The sequence below is a fragment of the Myotis daubentonii genome, chromosome 13 (assembly GCF_963259705.1).
Source record: "Myotis daubentonii chromosome 13, mMyoDau2.1, whole genome shotgun sequence".
Lineage (NCBI taxonomy): Eukaryota > Metazoa > Chordata > Mammalia > Chiroptera > Vespertilionidae > Myotis > Myotis daubentonii.
The window spans coordinates 63,838,108-63,855,687 of record NC_081852.1 but is presented as its reverse complement, the minus strand read 5'-3'; the positions used below and the strand labels follow the sequence as shown (position 1 = coordinate 63,855,687).

The 17,580-nt window shown below is 62.8% G+C and overlaps 1 protein-coding gene across 10 annotated transcripts in view; it reads left to right on the top strand.

Annotated features, from left to right (window-relative positions):
- The window catches only part of TACC2 (transforming acidic coiled-coil containing protein 2), an 83,165-nt gene that overhangs the window by 49,035 nt on the left and 16,550 nt on the right, over positions 1-17,580 (top strand). For all 10 annotated transcript variants that reach the window (XR_009448295.1, XM_059661825.1, XM_059661824.1 and 7 more), the window contains 5 exons: positions 7,402-7,538; positions 9,265-10,528; positions 14,043-14,103; positions 15,771-15,972; positions 17,493-17,554. Coding sequence is in view for 9 of the 10 variants with exons in the window: in XM_059661825.1 (XP_059517808.1) it covers positions 7,402-7,538; positions 9,265-10,528; positions 14,043-14,103; positions 15,771-15,972; positions 17,493-17,554 (1,726 nt within the window). In the remaining variant the exon portion in view is untranslated. The remainder of the gene's footprint in view (positions 1-7,401; positions 7,539-9,264; positions 10,529-14,042; positions 14,104-15,770; positions 15,973-17,492; positions 17,555-17,580) is intronic.

Sequence of the window (17,580 nt, the reverse complement as noted above, 5' to 3'; positions counted from 1 at the left end):
CTGCCGCCTGCCTCTCAGTGCTCAGAGGTGAGGTGCCAGGTCTGCAAAGACGGGAGACGCAGGCGCCGGAGGGCGGCACACGCAGGGACACTGGGCCGGAGAGCTGCCAGCACTGAGTCCCCCGGAGGCCAGAGGGGCCGTGGCTCCTGGCGGGGACCCCCCGTGAGGCCACGGCGGGTCATTTCGAAGCCTGAGGGGCCCTGGCCGAGTCATGTGCCTAAACGGCCGTTCGTCTTGCGGCTGCGACAGCTCCTCAGTGTCTGGACGCAGATTTCACTCTGGATGCTCCTGTCGGACACAGTTCATCGATTTTCCTTCCCTGAAACGGAACGAGCTGAAGAGTTACCTGGAGGAGGGAGCTGCCCGAGTCCCGAAGAACCTCCCGGGCCGTGTGGTCCGGGCTCTATAACAGACCAGGGCTTTCGTGGGCTTAAACAGCAGACATTTATTTCTCATTGGCCTGGAGGCCGGGAGACCCAGGATCCGCGTGTCCTCAGTTCTGGTGTCGGGAGAGGGCCCCCTGGTTTATGGATGAACCTCTTATGTCCTCACAGGTCAGAGAGGGGCCGGGGGAGAAAAGCTCAGCCCTTGGGTCTCTTCCCATAAGGGCACTAATCCATGATGAGGGCCCCACCCTCATGACCTCATGACCTAGTTATGTTGGGGGTTAGAGTTTCAACAGACACATTTTTTGGGGGGACACAAGCATTGAGTTCCTAGCAGGCGCTTTTTGCTGGTCTCTCATTCCGAGCTACGTCAGCCCGCCCCTGGGGCCGGGCGCCCGTGTGCTGGGGTTTCCGGCCCTGCACTGCCTTCTCGGTGGGACTTACCTGCAGATTTTCTGTAAAGTCTGATGGCGAGCACATCCCCAGGCCCTCAGGTGCTACCATTGGTCAAGGGTCATCCATCCCTTTCTGTGAGGCGCTGAGATGGGGCGCCTGCCGATTGTGGGGTGGGCAGCGAGGACCGGGGTGCTGACTGAGTGTGGACAGTGTGACATCCAGGTCCTTGGACTCTGGGCTGGTCTCTCCCCGTTGCCCCTTCTGCCCCCATCCCCATGTTTCTTTGTGTCTGGGGCCTGTTTCTGTGGCAGTAGTTTTGGTTGCCTAGGAACCACATTAGCCTGAAATATGATTGGCTGTTCTTGGCAGATGGATTGGCCGAGCTGGGGCAGGGCACCGGTGGGCAAGCAAACACTGTTGAACAATCCCAGCCTCTCCCCTAAGATGAAGACTCGGGCCTTGTAAATACTTGTGCCGTGAAAACGGATTGTTCTAGGACTGATGCTTCGGTGCCGGGCTCGACGGGGGGCCTGCGTGGCCAACAGGACCAAGTTAGTCCGAACTGCTCTCGCACGTCCATCCGCACTGGAAGCAGTAGCTCGAGGCACGGCTCTGTTTCTGTTTACAGGTTCACGTTAGCGGTTGTTTCTGGAGAGCAGGCATGTTGTTTGCATCAGAAGATGTGGAAATAGATCGAGGCGCTGCAGGGTCAGCACTGAGTGAAGCTCTGCCTCTGACCCTACCAAGCAGACTCAGGTTTTCCCACCATAGAAACATTGTATCCACCAATCCTGCAGCATAGAAACATTGTATCCACCAATCCTGCAGCATAGAAACATTGTATCCACCAATCCTGCAGCATAGAAACATTGTATCCACCAATCCTATCTATATGTAAAAGCCTGATGTGCAAATTGTCCCCACTGGAGTTCATTCGCTCACTATGACATGTGCTGACCACCAGGGGGCAGTGCAGAACAAAGGAAGGACTCGGCCAGTGGCCGGCAGCCGGGGAAGGGAGGCCCCGGCCGGCAGCCGGAAGGCCCCGATTGGCCCTGATGGCTGGCCTGGCCTAGAGACCCTACTTGTGCATGAATTCCATGCACCTGGCCTCTAGTGTTATGTAAATACTAGAGGCCCGATGCACAAAATTCGCGCAAGAGAAGGCCTTCCTTTCCCCTGCTACTGGCACCACTTCCCTCTGGCACCCAGGACCCGGGCTTCCCTCGAAGCCCTTGCTTCGTCCGGAAGGTCGTCCGGTCTAATTAGCATATTGCACTTTCATTATAGACTAGAGGCCTGGTGCACGGAATTTGTGCACGGGTAAGGTCCCTCGGCCTGGCCAGTGATCTGGGCTGATCGGGGCTTTCCAGCTGCCAGCCAGAGCCTTCATTCTGCGCCGCCCCCTGGTGGTCAGCACACGTCGTAGTGAGTGAATGAACTCCTGGTCTCGCAGTCGGACTCCCAAGGGGACGCTGCGTATTAGCTTTTATACAGACAGATTGTATCCACCAATTCCACGAAGCTGGCGCTCCTGCCTCCAGTTCATGGATGGAAGCTGAGGTCTCTGGGTGTCTGAAACGAAGGCGTCAGTAAACTTTCTCTGAAAAGGGCCAGACAGTAAGTACTTTAGACTTTGGAGGCCGTGGTTGCAACAACTCAATTCCGCTCAGAGGCAAAAGCAGCCACGGACCATTAGTAACCCGACGACCCGGCAAAACTTCTTTTGCAGAAGCAGGAGGCGGGTTGTAGGCTGCTGAGCCCTGGTCACAGCTGGTTGGTGCGGCCACGACGGCCACGCCCCCTTCCCTCAGACCCCGTGGCTGTCTCCCGCACAGGGTCCTCCCTCTGTGGCTGGGCCGCCTCCTGTCTCTCTCTCTGAGACGTCGCATCGCGCTCACGGGTTGATGCTCCTCTGTATCCTGTTTCACGTCCCCGCCTGCATCCGTCCCGTCCACCTGAGCCCTTCCTCAGCCGCCCGCTTCCTCTCTCCTCTGGGGTCTCTCATGGGAGCTCGCGCCAGCGGCTGCTCTGCTCCTTAGACGTCTGCTTTCTCCCAAACCTCTGCTCTCGGCTCCCGCCACTCGCCCCCCTGCCCGCTTCTCCCCCCAGGAAGCCGCTCCTCTCCAGGTAGCTCAGGCCTCTGCGGGCACCTCAGGGGCTAATGGGGAGGCTGGTGGGGCTGAACCGCAATGACCTTTGTTCCTGCATTCACAGCCCTTCCAGAGGGGAGCGGCTCCGGGCCCCTGGCAGGCGGGCGCGGCCTCTGCACACCCCTGGGTGGCTGTGGGGGTGAGCGGGGGGCTGGCTTCCCCCCGCCTTCGTCCCTGCCAGCTCGCCTTACTGAGAAGAGTTGATCCGCTGGGTCTCTTCTCCTTAAATGGAAGCAGCAGCAGCTGCTGGCCCTGCAGAGGCCGGTCCCAGGGGCTCTGAATGCTGAGGAGGCTGGCGGCTCAGGCCGAGGGCCGGCCCATTGCCACCCGCGTCCCCGCGTCCCCGTGCCGAGGTGCGGTGTTTCAGAGCCTGAGACTCTCACCGCCGGACCCACCGGGACCTGGGACGTCGCGGGGGCTCTGTCTTAACAGGAAGTTGCCTTAAACCCGCAGCACGCAGTCTGTCAGGCCTCACTCAGGCCCCCCCCTGTGCAGCGCCGCTCAGCATGAGTCGGCTCAGGGCGGCGGTTCATCTTCGTGCTTTAACTTTCAATTGGCTAAAAAGTGCCTTTTTAGCTGGACTATGGCATCAGGTGAGCTGAACTCAAAGGCTTCTCCCAGGGCCGGGGCCCCCTCCCCCAGGAGAGGGAGGGACAGGTCATTCGAGGTCCTCGGTCAGGCCCTCCCTGGAGGGGGCGGGGCTCACAGTGAGGCTGCCAGCCTGCTTGCAGCCGCCCAGGGCGGTGAGCTGTCCGCCGCTCCCACAGCCACCACCAGGGACCCCATCCGGTCTCTGCAGCTCAGAGCAGTCGGGCCCCAGGGGTCAGCGCTCACAGCCCAGGGCAGCTGCTCTTGTCCATTGTTCTGCCTGGAGGGGCAGAAGGGCAGGGGCTGCGGGAAGCCTTCCCCTCCAGGAAGTGGCTGTTCAGGAAAACGCCTGCACTCGGGGTCCTGGGGCTCCCGGCCCAGCCCCCTCGGGCAGAGGCCCGGGGCTGGGACTGTGTGTTCCTCATGCGGCAGGAGAGCAAGGACCCTGCGGACTCTCTGGGGCAGGGCCGCTGGGAGGGGGCTCCCCCTCAGCATCCGTCTCCAGGGGCGCCGCTCTGGGGGGGACAAGGCGGGATGCACAGAGGGTGTGCGAGGCCCCTGGTGTGTGTGTGTGTGTGTGGGGGGGGTGACGAGGGTCCCTAACCCCAGCCCTGTGTCCTTCCAGCCTGTCCGTGTCTCTTCTCAGAACGGTTTTCCCTGTGGCTCTAGCCAGGCACCTTCTGTTTCCAGTGAAAAGCCCCACAAATTCAAACTGACTTAAAGAGAAGGGGGAGCCCGGGCCGGTTAGCTCAGTGGATAGAGCGTCGGCCTGCAGACTGAAGGGTCCCGGGTTGGATTCCCGGTCGGGGCACAGGCCCAGGTTGTGGCTCGATCCCCAGTGGGGGGCGTGCAGGAGGCAGCCGGTCCATGATTCCCTCTCGTCATTGATGTCTGTATCTCTGTCCCTCTCCCTTCCTCTCTGAAATCAACACAAATCTATTTTGATAAAATAAAGCCCCCATGTCAGGTCAGGTGTGTGCGTGTTCGTTAGACACCGTGGCTTCCCCGTGTGCCTCAGGGATCCTTACGTGGAGTGAGTGAAATGTCGCAGAAAGATGCCCAGGTCCCGGGTGATAGTAGCTGATGCCGCGAGAACCTTCAAACCCTTCCCCGATTGCTGTTGTGAATAGAAACCTGCAAGGCTTTAAAGGGCCGATTTAAAGGCAAAATTATAAATGATGGATCACAGAGTCAACGCGCAGGCGCTTTAATTATTAACGGAGCAGGACTCAGGAGCCGCGCGGCCTCCCAAGGCGCCTTTCGCACTGAGACTAGCGGGGGAGGAGGAGACACCGAGAAGCAAGGGGCTGTGGCACACAGACGTGCACATAGGCACACACGTATGCATGCCTGTGTTTACACGTTTGCACACACGTGCACAGAGAGGAGAGGGAGCCAATACTCAGAGACACAGAGACAGACAGACAGACACTTGGGTGAGGACACAGCGGATCCTGTGGCCCCCGGAAGAGTCTGGTCCAGGCCTCAGCTGACCTCGGCCTCCCCGGACCCCCTGAGGGTCCCCTTGGTCAGATCGGCCGGATGGCTCGGTGGTTGTCGCTGATGGCGTTGTGGGAAGAGTGCGCTGTAAACGTGTGAAGTACACGCGTGCTCCTCTTCTCTGCACGGGAATGTCACGTACGACTCGTTTGGAAAAATAGTTCCGTCGCTGACAATGGTTGGAAGCCACCCGTGTGGAGAGAGGCCGGTTTCAGAGGCTCCCGGGAATTCCTAGCCAGACGGGCTCGGGCGCGGCCCTGTCATCTGTGAAATGGGCCTAACCCAGCGCCGGGTGCGAACAGAAAGGGCGACACGAGGGTTATTCTAACGCTTGTCATGCTGGGCCTGGGAGCCACCCTGTTTCGTGTCTGGCCATTAAGGGCGGACGGTCTCCTTACGCTGTGTTTACATGTGTTGATACGGATGTTTCATTGTGTTTGCGTGTTTACTTACACAGAGAACAGTGTGCACGTGTGTTTGCGTGTTTACTTACACAGAACAGCGCGTGTGTTCTGGTAAACATGCTTCCTGTCGTTTAGAGACGGGGTAGCGGACTGTCCTGGCAGGTCTCTGTCGGATGCATCTTCATGACAAATTCAGTGAATCTCCTTCTTTCCTTTGGAAAGTGTGGAGCGGAGCAGGCGCGCTCCGTGTCCTGTAGTTTCCTGCTGTAAAAGCCACGCGCAGCCGCTGGGAGCCGCCGGGAGCCGGGCTGTGAGGGGCTCTTTGTTCCGGGCGGGCAGGCGCTGTGGGGTGGACGGCAGCAGTCCTGCTCCCGGGAGTGTGTGCAGCCGGGACACTGGGGAGGGGAGGGGAGAGGAGCTAATTAACAGCTGCCCCCCCCCATCTCCTCTAATTAACTCGCTGGTGGGAGAGGGTGTGGAAATGTGCGCCAGGCAGGCAGCTCGGGGGGAATGCCGGACCGTGGGGTTTTGGTGCAGAGTCACTAGTTCCTGGTGAACAGGCAGGAGCCCCACAGGGCTGGGGGTGCCCCTCCGCAGGCCCCGCCTCCCGTGCCGGGCGGTGAATGGCGGTGGTGCGTGGCGTCCCCTTGAGCAGGTGTGCGGCTGGGAGACCTCCGTGGGATTCCGCAGCTCGAACCCGAGCGCATCAGCTTGGCTGCCGGGAGGAGCAGGGCCCTTTGTGCTCCCAGCCTCGCGTGGGGCGGGTGGCGGGGCAGAAGCGCGGGTCCCCCCAGGGTCTCTGCCGGCCGCCCGAGAAGCCCACCGCGTCCTCACAGCTGACTTTTGTGGCGTCTTAAAGAGGTTTAGGTCCCAGAGACCCCGGCCAGGGAATTAGGGGGCTTGGGGGGTGGGGCCAGAGGTGATCCTTGGTGAGATGGCTCGACCTCCTGGGGGCTGTGGGCCCCGTGCAGTGGGCCCGGTGGCTGTGGGCGGCGGTGGCTGTGGGCCCGGTGGTGGCCGTGGACGGTGGCCATGGGCGGAGGTGGCTGTGGGTGGTGGCCGTGGGTGGTGGTGGCTGTGGGCGGTGGCTGTGGGCCTGGTGGCCATGGGCGGAGGTGGCTGTGGGTGGTGGCCGTGGGCGGTGGTGGCCGTGGGCGGTGGCTGTGGGCCTGGTGGCCATGGGCGGAGGTGGCTGTGGGTGGTGGCTGTGGGTGGTGGTGGCCGTGGGCGGTGGCTGTGGGCCTGGTGGCCATGGGCGGAGGTGGCTGTGGGTGGTGGCCGTGGGTGGCGGTGGCCGTGGGTGGCGGTGGCCGTGGGTGGTGGTGGCTGTGGGCGGTGGTGGCCATGGGCCCGGTGGCTGTGGGCAGTGGTGGCTGTGGGCCTGGTGGCCATGGGCAGTGGCTGTGGGTGGCCAGCAGCGGGGACTCGGCCTGCCGGTCCTTCAAGGAGGCCCCGGGAGGAGGCAGTTAGCGCCGTCATTTCCCCAGATGCGTGTGGTGTGGGGCCGGGCGACCCCGGGGCCGTGAGGTGGTCCGCACTCTCACTCCTCCTGGCTCAGCCTGTGCCTGCCCTGAGCTTCATCCTGGGAAGCGGCCGCTGCAGACACGGGCGCCGGGACCCGAGCTGTCCGGAGTGATTCACTCTGCCCGCCACAGCCAGCCCTTCGCGGGGCGTCCGCCTGCAGGAAGCGCTGTGGGCCCGTTGGGTTCGGTGAATGAGTCTTCCTCACGGAATTCCATAGTTTGCAGATTCGGCTCCTGGGATGCCATCCACAGCGGCCCTGATGTGTCTGTCCATGTTGGGGTCCCGGGAAGGGTGTGTGTGGCTGGTGGGCGGAGCCAGGGTGCTCGGCGGGGCGGGGTGGGGTGATAAGGGACCCTCCCGGCAGGGAGCCTGGTTCCCCCGGGCCCAGAGGCCGCCGTCACCCCGCGTCCGGCCCCACCTGACCTGTGCCTCCCCCTCTCTCTCCGTCAGGAGTTCTGACTCGGAAGAAGCCTTTGAGACCCCGGAGTCGACGACCCCTGTCAAGGCCCCCCCGGCCCCGCCCCCGCCGCCCCCCGAGGTCGTCCCGGAGCCTGAGGTCAGCGCGCCCCCCTCCCCGGAAGAACCAGGTAACCAGGGCCCGCGCCCCACGGAGACACGGGGACTCCTGCCGGGCGGGGCGGGGTGCCCGGACCCCCCCGCAGCGGGGACGCTGGGCTCGGGGCTGTGGGTGTGAGTGGCGCTGAGGGCGGTGGCACCGCAGGTTCTGTGTTTACTGGGCGGGGTGTGTGGGGGCTTCTGGGTGCCTTCCACCTGCTTCACGTGCACCCAGAGTCGGGTCGAGGGGCAGGCGGGTCCTGGGCGGCTCTGGTGCCGTCTCGGCTTCTGCTCTTCGTGTGTAAAAGGCCGGTCTGCTCGGCTCAGTGACTCTGCAGGTTCTTTTAAAACATGTTTTTATTGATTTAGAGCCGGGGTGGGCAGCCTTTGTGTGAGTGCGTGCCAAAACCAGCAAAATCTCTGACTCGAAATTCTTCTGCGTGCCAACCCTAATTTTTTGAGAACATGTTACGCCTACTTGATATCTCTTAAGGTGTACGTATGTGAAGAACCTTGAAGAAATAATAAAATTCACTCGAACGACAAAAACACAGTATATGATGATGAAAAATACACTTTTTGTAGTCTTTTTAAAAATTTATTTAGTTTATTTTTAGAGAGGAAGAGAAACATCCTAACATCCATGTAATATAATAAATACACTTATTTTTTAATGTATACATGGACACTGATAGCCCGACAGAAAACTTTATGGCTCCGTGTGATAGTATCAGTGGGACTTTTGCTGCTGCATCACTGATGACAGAGATTTTACATCAGGTTTCTATTTCGTGACCTTCAGAGATATGCACGCGCTACTACCTTCATCCGTCAGGCTACTCCTATTATAAGACTTAACAGAATTCATCACTGAGAACAGAGATTCACAAGCGTGTGTGGATGAAACCAAAACACTGGTCGGATCTAGGAAGGCAGGAAGAGTTAAGGCAGAGGCATAGAAATGGCTCTTCCCCTCTCTCGTCAATCCATGTCTATGGTCTTTACGATAACTTGTTATGTAAAATTACTTATTTATCTAAGATGCACCTACACTGAATTTATCTGAAAAATAAAAAAGTCGATATTAAGAGAAAAATTGTAAATGGAAGATTATAAGAGAGCGTTTCGCGTGCCAGCAAGAGTTACTGGCGTGCCGTGTTTGGCATGCGTGCCAAGGGTTGCCCACCCCTGATTTAGAAAAGGGGAGAGAGAGAGAGAGAGAGAGAGAGAGAGAGAGAGAGAGAGAGAGAAAGAGAAACATCAGCAATGAGAGACACATTGATCGGCTGCCTCCTGCACGCCCCCTACTGGGGATCGAGCCCACAACCTGGGCCTGTGCCTGTGCCCTGAGCGGGACTCGAACCCGGACCTCCTGGGTCATAGGTCGACGCTCAGCCCCTGAGCCGCCGGCTGGGCTGTGTGCTTGCTTCTTGCCCGTCTTCTCCCTGAAGACCGTGACTCCCGGGAGCACAGGGTTTCGGTGGTTTTGTTCCTGGTCGAGTCCCCGGCAGCCGGCACGGCGCCCGGTCCCGGCTGGGCCCCCGGGGAACGTTGGGCTGAGTGAGTGTTCCGGGCTGTCCCGTCACCTGCCCGTCTCCTGCTGACGGAGGAGGGCCCGGCGGGCGCGGAGCCAGTCCGAGGGCAGGAGCTGTGCCCCCGGGGGGCCAGGCCGGAGGCCCTGCCGTGGGCGCTCGGGGCGGGAGGTGGGAGTGTTCCCGCGTGTCGCGTCCTCAGGTGCTGCTCTGTCTGTGTCCTCAGGCGGCGCCGAGCCGGCCCCCGGCCCCGATGGCCCGGGCGGCGCCCCCGCGGAAGGCAGCCCGCTCCGCCCGCCCGCCCACTCCTGCTCCGCCGTCTTCGACGAGGACAAGCCCATAGCCAGCAGCGGGGCCTACAACCTGGACTTCGACAGCATCGAGCTGGTCGGCCACCCCCGGCCCTCGGAGCCTCGGCCCTCGGACGCGCGGACGGGGTCCCCCGACGCCGGGGCCCCCGCCAGGGCCGCGCTGCCCCGCTCCCTCAGCCTGCAGGCCGGCGACCTCGATGGTGCTTCCTGCGCCGGCGACGCCGAGGCCGCGGCCCCGGCCCCCGAAGCGAGCAGCCTGGGTCCGGGCAGCGACTCTGGTTCCCTCAAGCGGACGAAGAAGCCGAGGCCGCCTTCCCTGAAGAAGAAGCAGCCCCCCAAGAAGCCCCCGGAAGCGCCCCCCGTGCGAGAGACTCCGCCGGCGCCGGCCGAGGAGAGCCCCGGGCCCGGCGAGGAGAACGGTGCCCCCGAGACAGACACGGAGTCGGCCCCCCGGGAAGCGCCCGGGCCCGCCCCCACCGAGGAGGCGCCCCTGGAACCCGCCGCCGTGCCCAAGGCCGCCGGCCCCGTGGACTCCGTGGGCACAGACGGGGCCGTCCCCCCTGCAGGGGGCAGAGTGCAGAACTCACCCCCTGTTGGCAGGAAAGCGGTGCCCCCTGCCCCGGCCCCAGAGGCAGTGGGGGTGACCCCAGCAGAGAGTGGGGGCCCCGAGGGCCCCCCGGCCAGAGGGCTCTCAGTGAGGCTGGAGTTCGACTATTCGGAGGACAAGGGCAGCCGGGACAGCACACAGGACACCGCCCCTGCCCCCAAGAAGCTGGGCAAAAAGCCAGGCGCCAAAATGCCCCTCCGGAGGCCGAAGGTGAAGAAAGGCCCCGAGAAGCTGGACAGCACCCCGGCCTCGCCCCCCCGGTCCCCCGCGGAGCCCAGTGACATCCCTGTCGCCAAAGGCTCCTACACCTTCGACATCGACAAGTGGGACGACCCCAATTTCAACCCTTTCTCTTCCACCTCGAAAATGCAGGAGTCCCCCAAACTGCCCCCGCCGTCCTACGGCTTCGCCCCCGACGCCTGCGGCGAGCCCGCCGACCCCTGTCCAGCCCCCAGCTCGCCGTCTAAGTCCCCAGCCTCCTTTGAGATCCCCGTCGGCTCCCCCGACGCCCACAGCGTGGACGGGGACGGGCTGAGCAAGCCGGCCAAGAAGAAGAAGACGCCACTGAAGACGTAAGTGCAGGGCGGGCGGGCGGGCGGCGGGCGGCGGCTGCGGGCTCAGTCACCTGCGGGTGCCCTCACCCTCCCACATCTAACACAACGGCGCCCGGCGTGTGACCAGACATTTCCCCACCCATGTACCCTTTGGGCCGAGCGTCCAGAGTCCTCGATCTTTTTTTAAAAAAAAATATATTTTTTATTGATTTGAGAGAGAAACATCCAGGATGAGAGAGAATCATGGACCGGCTGCCTCCTGCGTGCCCCACACGGGATGGAGCCCACGACCCGGGCCTGTGCCCTGACCGGGAATCGAACCCCGACCTCCTGGTTCCTAGGTCGACGCTCAGCCAGGCGGGCACAGAGTCCTCGGTTGGTTGCCTGAGTAAGTCAGTGTCTTAAAGCTTCACTTCCAGCCCCGGGGGCTGTTGGGGTCCCACAGAAAGGGGACCGTCCAGGGGAGACCTGGCAGCCACTCCCTGTTGGTCTTTTCCATTTGACCCGTGAGCTGTGGTTGGTTTCTGGAGTGGCCGGAAGCTAGGGAATATGCCCTTAAAATACTGTTAACGTTCGTGGTATCTGCCCGTGAACGAGATCAGTCCAGGAGGCCAGCACGCTGAGCCGGGGCCCGGCCCTCCCTGCCCCGCCCCCTGCACCCGTGGGAAATGCCTGTGTGTCTGCACCCCGCTCTCGGGGCAGCATTTGCAGACGAGAGGCCGCAGGCCTGCAGGCCCAGAGGAGTTCGGGGCCTGAGCGGGCAAAGCCGCCTTCCGCTCGGTCCTGGAGGCTGTGGGGTCTGTGGGCCGCCCACACCTGCAGGCAGGTGACCGGCACGTCCAGCCTCGAGCACGCGTTCCAAGCCCCTCATCGAGGCCGTGGGCCTGCGCCGCGTGCTGGGGGCGGGCCTTGCTCCTCGATCAAGGTGGCGCCCTGGGCCTCCCGTCTGGGCTCTCGGGCCCCTGGCCTGGGGTCCCCCTGCTCCTGCTGGTGCGGGGGAGGGGGGCGGGGGGCAATCCCGGTCCCCCCAGCAGGACTCTTAGATCGGTTACCCCAACAGGCTTCTGCTGGACACGCCGTAGAATCTGTGTGGGAAGCTTCGTTATTCATTTGTCATCCTCACACGAGGGTATTTTTTCATTGATTTTTAGAGAGTGGCAAGGAGGGGGAGAGACAGAGAAACTTTGATGTGAGAGAGACACGTCGATTGGTTGCCTCCTGCACGCGCCCAGACCGGGGCCGGGGATCGAGCCTGCAACTGAGGTGCGTGCCCTTGGCTGGAATCGAACCCGGGACCCTTCAGTCCACAGGCCGACGCTCTACCCACTGAGCCACACCAGCCAGGGCAGAAGCTCTAAGCCCCAAACAAGAGGAGCCTGAAATCTCAGGCTGCAGACTCGTTCTGTCATCTTTGGTTCAAGAGCCATCCTGTGGGCACCCCCTCCTCCTCAGGCGCCCCCTCCTCCTCAGGCGCCCCCTCCTCCCTGCTCCATCCTCAGAGCTCCGGTGTCCGGGGTGCCAAGCCCCCGAGCCGTCCTGCTCCAGGGCTGGTGGCGGGGGTGCCCTGGGACCAGGCCCCTGGCCGCAGCCCTCTATGGGGTCATCGGAACCAGCACGGGAGGGTCCTCGGGGGCCCTCTCTGGAAAGCGCCCCCCTCCCGCGGACCCCGCGGACGGCCGCAGGCTGCTGTGTGTCAGGGCCTCTGTCTGTCTCTCTGCCTCCCTGTCTCAGGATGGTGGAAGACGTGATGTCTGTGTGTTCTCTGTTGTAAGTACCGTCTCGCCCGCCTCCCCCGCGCTGCGCCCGCCTGTCCGTGTCCATCTCACGCCCGTTCGCTTTCACCACGGCTGCTGCTTCACGTGTTCGTGTTTTACGTGGGGGGGGGGGCGGGCAGAGGCTGTCTCTCTGTTCCGTGGGGTCAGTGTCCCCGTGGGGTCTGGCCCCAGCGCCGGCCCGCGCGTGGGGAATGGACTCGTTCCCTCGCTGTGGGTGTCTTCGGCGGAGGGAGGCCTGCGCTTTGTAAACTCATCTCATTCTCGCGTTTTAAGTTGATCGCGGCCATTGCTCCCTGAGTTCTGTGGCTTCGCGTGGAGGTCGCATCCCGGCCGACCCCGGCAGCGGCGGCGGCGGCTTGTCCCGCGGACACGGAGGCGGGAATGTTTGGGCTGTTTCCACATCGGGGCGTGCGGAGCCCCTGAAAGCGGTCGGCTCCGAGGGGAGGCCCAGGGCCGAGCGAGTCGCTGCCGCTGCTCGGGGCGGCCGGGGTCAGCATGCCGCCTGGGGTCATGGTCTGCGGGGGGCGGGGGGGGGCGGGGGACCCCTGCTGCTTTGCCTCCCCGGCCGGGAGGGTCGTGTGGGCGGCTCCCAGGGGCCCAGGCCAGCACCTTCTCCGCCTCCCTGTCCCCACAGGGGGCCTGGCCCGTCCCAGGCGCGTGCGGCCCCCAGAGGGCTGAGTCCTCAGGCTCTGCCGCCCCAGGGAGAGCAGGACCTTAGAGCGACTGAGCAACTTTAAGATAGAAGTCCACGTGATTATGTGCATGGACAGCGGCACGCTTCAGGCTGCGGTCACAGTGTGCGCTGTGCCAGGCATCGATCTGCCAGTGACCATGCGAGTGTCTCCCATGAGCGGGTGCCGCCGTGGGGCGTTACTTGCGAGACACAGGGAGGAACTGGGTGCCGGGTTCTGCCCACTGGTTGACGGGAGGGGAGTGGGATCTAAGGATGGGGGCTCCCCTACCCCCAACCCTGGTCTGGCCAGGAGGCGGGGCCAGTCTGCAGGTGGAGGAGCCTCCTTTCTGACCTTGGGAAGGACCCCTGACCTCCCAGGGGATGGCGGGGACCCGTCTGTGCTAACCTCTGACCCCTCAGGAGTCTCCTCTGATGCCCCCACCCCCCGCTGCCTCGTTACTCGTGTGAAGGAGAGAGAGGAGGAGCGCCCAGAATCTTGTCTGTTCCCCGTAGTTAGGAAAAACCCAGGCCTCCCCCCCAAACCCAGACCTGCCCCCCAGCTCAGGCCTCCCCTCCAGCTCAGGCCTCCCCCACAAACCCAGACCTGCCCCCCAGCACAGGCCTCCCCTCCAGCTCAGGCCTCCCCCACAAACCCAGACCTGCCCCCCAGCACAGGCCGGCCCCCCAGCTCAGGCCTCCTCTCTGAAAACCCCGGCAGGTCCGTTCAGTGACGGCCGACCTGCCCGGCGTGAGCTGCCCCGTCACTGGCCAGGAGCCTGCATCTCCCGGGCACTGGGCTCAGACACCCGGGTGGACCCCAGGACGCGGACGTGCGCGCCCCGATGTGCTCTTCAGGGGGAGTCGGGGCATCGGGGCAGCCCCCCAGTGCCCTCTGGGGTCCAGCTTCCTGAACCTCGCAGCCGCAGTCACACCTGCTGGAGGCGCAGAGCGAGCCCCGGCCTGGGCGGCGTGGGCGGCGTGGCGGCAGGGGCCCGGCAGACACAGCAGAGGCGGTGGCTTCGGTCGGCTCTGTTCCGGAACGTTCTGGACCCGGTTGTGTTCACATTTCCCATTCTGTTTTCAGTGACACGTTTAGGGTGAAAAAGTCGCCGAAGCGGTCCCCTCTCTCGGACCCACCCTCTCAGGTACGACGTCCCCGGACGTGTCTGCGTGAGCCGCCCGCCCGGGATGGGGGCTGGTGGGGGTTTATCCCGTCTCCGCCCACGCGGCCGCGTCCCCGGCACCCTCCCCGCCTCCTCCACAGCAAGACACCGTTCGGCTGCCCTCCCTGGGGGGGGTCGGGATGTGCCCCGAGATGGAAGATGTTCAGGGAGATGTGGGGGTGCCTCTAGCCAGCGGTCGCCAGGCTTGCGGACCTCACGGGTCACTAGTGGTCCTCGGACCACCGGCCGGCGACCGCTGCGCTAGAGGCCCCTCGGGGACCTCCCGTCCGTCTCCCGTTCGTTAGCTGAGAATGTGTGTGAATACCACACCCAGGGAGTCGTGGGGGTAAATGGACACACAGGGAGGCACCTGAGCGTGTGTGAGGAGCACTGGAATTTTTACTTATTTTATGGATTTCAGAGGGAGAGGAAGGGAGGGAGAGAGAGAGAAGCATCAGTGGTGAGAGAGGATCACGGACCGGCTGCCTCCCGCACGCCCCCCACTGCGGATCCAGCCCGCAACCCGGGCCTGTGCCCTGACCAGGAACCGAACCCTGACCTCCTGGTTCCTAGGTCGACGCTCACCACTGAGCCACGCCGGCCGGGCAGGAGCACTGGAGTTTGTAACCCACGTCAAGTGGGAGGTAAAGAAAGCCGGCTCCTCGCCCGCGGCCCAGCTCCTGCTCACTCGCACCGCCACCCAGTACCCACACGTCTTCTCCCCGTCACAGACCAGACGAGGGAAGGTTGTCCTCCCTCCGGTGGGTGTGCCAGGCCCTTCAGGTCCTGAAACAGCGGTTCTCAACCTGTGGGTCGCGACCCCTTTGGGGGTCGAACGACCCTTTCACAGGGGTCGCCTAAGACCATCTGAAAACACATCTATAATTACATATTGTTTTTGTGATGAATCACTATGCTTTCATTATGTTCCATTTGTCACAATGAAAATACATCCTGCACATCAGATATTTACATGACGATTCGTAACAGTAGCAACATTACAGTGATGAAGTAGCAACGAAATAATTTCATGGTTGGGGGTCACCACCACATGAGGCGCTGTATGAAAGGGCTGCGGCGTTAGGAAGGTGGAGAACCGCTGCCCTAAGACAACCCCCCCCATCGGAGCCAGTGCAGGAGCCGGCCAACCCCTGCCCGGGCGGGGGGCTGCAGAGAGAGAGATGGGCCTGGGACTGGACTTGGCTCCCAGCCCTGGCTCCGCCCTGGCGTCCCGGGCCCCGCCCCCCTGCTCAGCTGCACAGCCTGCGGGGACGGGAATGGGCCCCTGTGGGCATGGAGGCGCGAGCCCTCTCTGTCCCCACCAGCAGGTGTGAGGATTGCCAGCCCATAGCGACTGTGGGCACAACCCAGGCATCAAAGCACTTAAATGACGAGAAGTAAAAGTGTCCTTTTCCTCCAAGGGAATGAGCAGGAGCATCTCAAGTGACTGAGACGCCCGATAACCAAACATCCCCACTTTTCCAAGCCCCTGGTCCCCGAGACGAGCCACCAGAAAAGGAGCTTTATCACGAAGGGCAGAGAGAGCTGTGTCCGGGGACACGGGGCATTTCCACCTCCCCGTTCACGGGCCGGACCGGGGGCGGGCGGGGGCGGGCGCGGACACTGGACGGCTCCCCTCCCCCTCGCAGGACCCCACGCCCGCGGCCACGCCGGAAACGCCGCCGGTGATCTCGGCCGTGGTCCACGCGACGGACGAGGAGAAGCTGGCCGTCACCAGCCAGAAGTGGGCGTGCATGACGGTGGACCTGGAGGCGGACAAGCAGGACTTCCCGCAGCCCTCGGACCTGTCCTCCTTCGTCAACGAGACCAAGTTCAGCTCCCCCTCCGAGGGTAAGCCCCCCCGGGGACCCCGCCCGGGGGACAAAAGGCCGGGAAACCCCGCGGCGTGGCTCAGGGGCGGAGCGTCCACCTACGCACCAGGAGGTCAGGGTTCGATTCCCAGTCAGGGCACAGCCCCGGGTTGTGGCTTGATCATTGATTTTTTATTAGAGAGAGGAAGGGAGAGGGGTAGAAACATCAGTGAGGAGAGAGAATCATGGACTGGCTGCCTCCTGCACGCCCCACACTGGGGATCGAGCCCACAACCCGGGCCTGTGCCCTGACTAGGAATCGAACCGTGACCTCCTGGTTCCTAGGTCGACTTTCAATCACTGAGCTACCCCTGCCCGACCGGAATCTCTTATTCTAAAGCTCATATTAGGGAGTCAGTTTTTAAGTGTTGGCTTCAACAGTATTTAGAAACGGGTGCTCTAAACCAGAACTGCTATTTTGTCTGTTTTTACGTAAAAACTGCTGGAGGCCTCGGGCTCCAGGCACCACCCCTGACGCTCCTGCCCAGCGGGTGTCTGAGCCGGTCGTGGTCCCCTCCAGCCCCTTTTCGAGCAGAAGGGAGCCGTCTGGCTGCTGCAGGTGGCGGCGTCTGTGCCAAGAGTCCTTCGGGCCTCGTTTGCCAGGGCGTCCGCTGGGCCCAGCACAGCGGGAGGCACACAGTCGGTGCTCAGGATGGGTGTGCCTGCATGGCTCCGGTCTCCAGCGAGAGCCCCTGGAGTTCTCTCTGCAGCCTGAAGTCTCAGCAGTTCGAACGAGGTCATTTCTCCACCGAACTGGACTTTCAAAGTCTTTTTTGGGCCCTGGCCGGGGTGGCTCTGTTCACAGAGCATTGGCCTGCGCACTGAAGGGTCCCGGGTTCGATTCCGGTCCAGGGCTCCTACTTCAGCTGCAGGCTCCATCCCTTGTCCGCATGTGAGAGGCAGTCATCAGTGTGTCTCTCTGCCTCCCCCTCCTTCCACTCTTTCTAAAAACCAGTAGGGAAATACCCTCAGGTGAGGATTAACAAAACAAAAGCGGAAATAACTAAACGGAACAAGTTTTTTAAAAAGTTTTGGATCTGAGCGTGGGTGTTGCAGCCCCGGAGGCACAGCGGCTGGGCGGCTGCAGAGCTGCTCCTACAGCAGGGGACTCGCTGTCCTCCCCTTGCTCCCGGCTGGGGCTGCAGCGAGTTCTCAGGGAGGGACGGCCGAGGGTCCCTGGGACTCAGAGGAACCCAGCTCCTGGAGGGCGCCCACTTGGGTCTGGACGCTTGGTGGGCGGAGCTTGGTCTGTCCTGTCAGACCCGGGGCCTGGCCGTGACGCCCATGGCAGAGCCCGGGGAGCAGGAGGGTTACGGGTGTCCGGGCTGGAACCTCTAGTTGAACAGTTTATACTCCTGCTCCAGCCCCGTCCCTGCCCTGTCCCTGTCCCTGCCCTGTCCCTGCCCTGTCCCCGCCCTGTCCCTGCCCTGCCCCTGTCCCTGCCCTGTCCCTGCCCTGTCCCTGTCCCTGTCCCTCGCTGACCCCCCTGTCTCCCCGCAGAGCTGGACTACAGGAACGCCTACGAAATCGAGTACATGGAGAAAATCGGCTCCTCCTTGCCCGTAAGTGCTCCTGCCGCAGCCGGCGG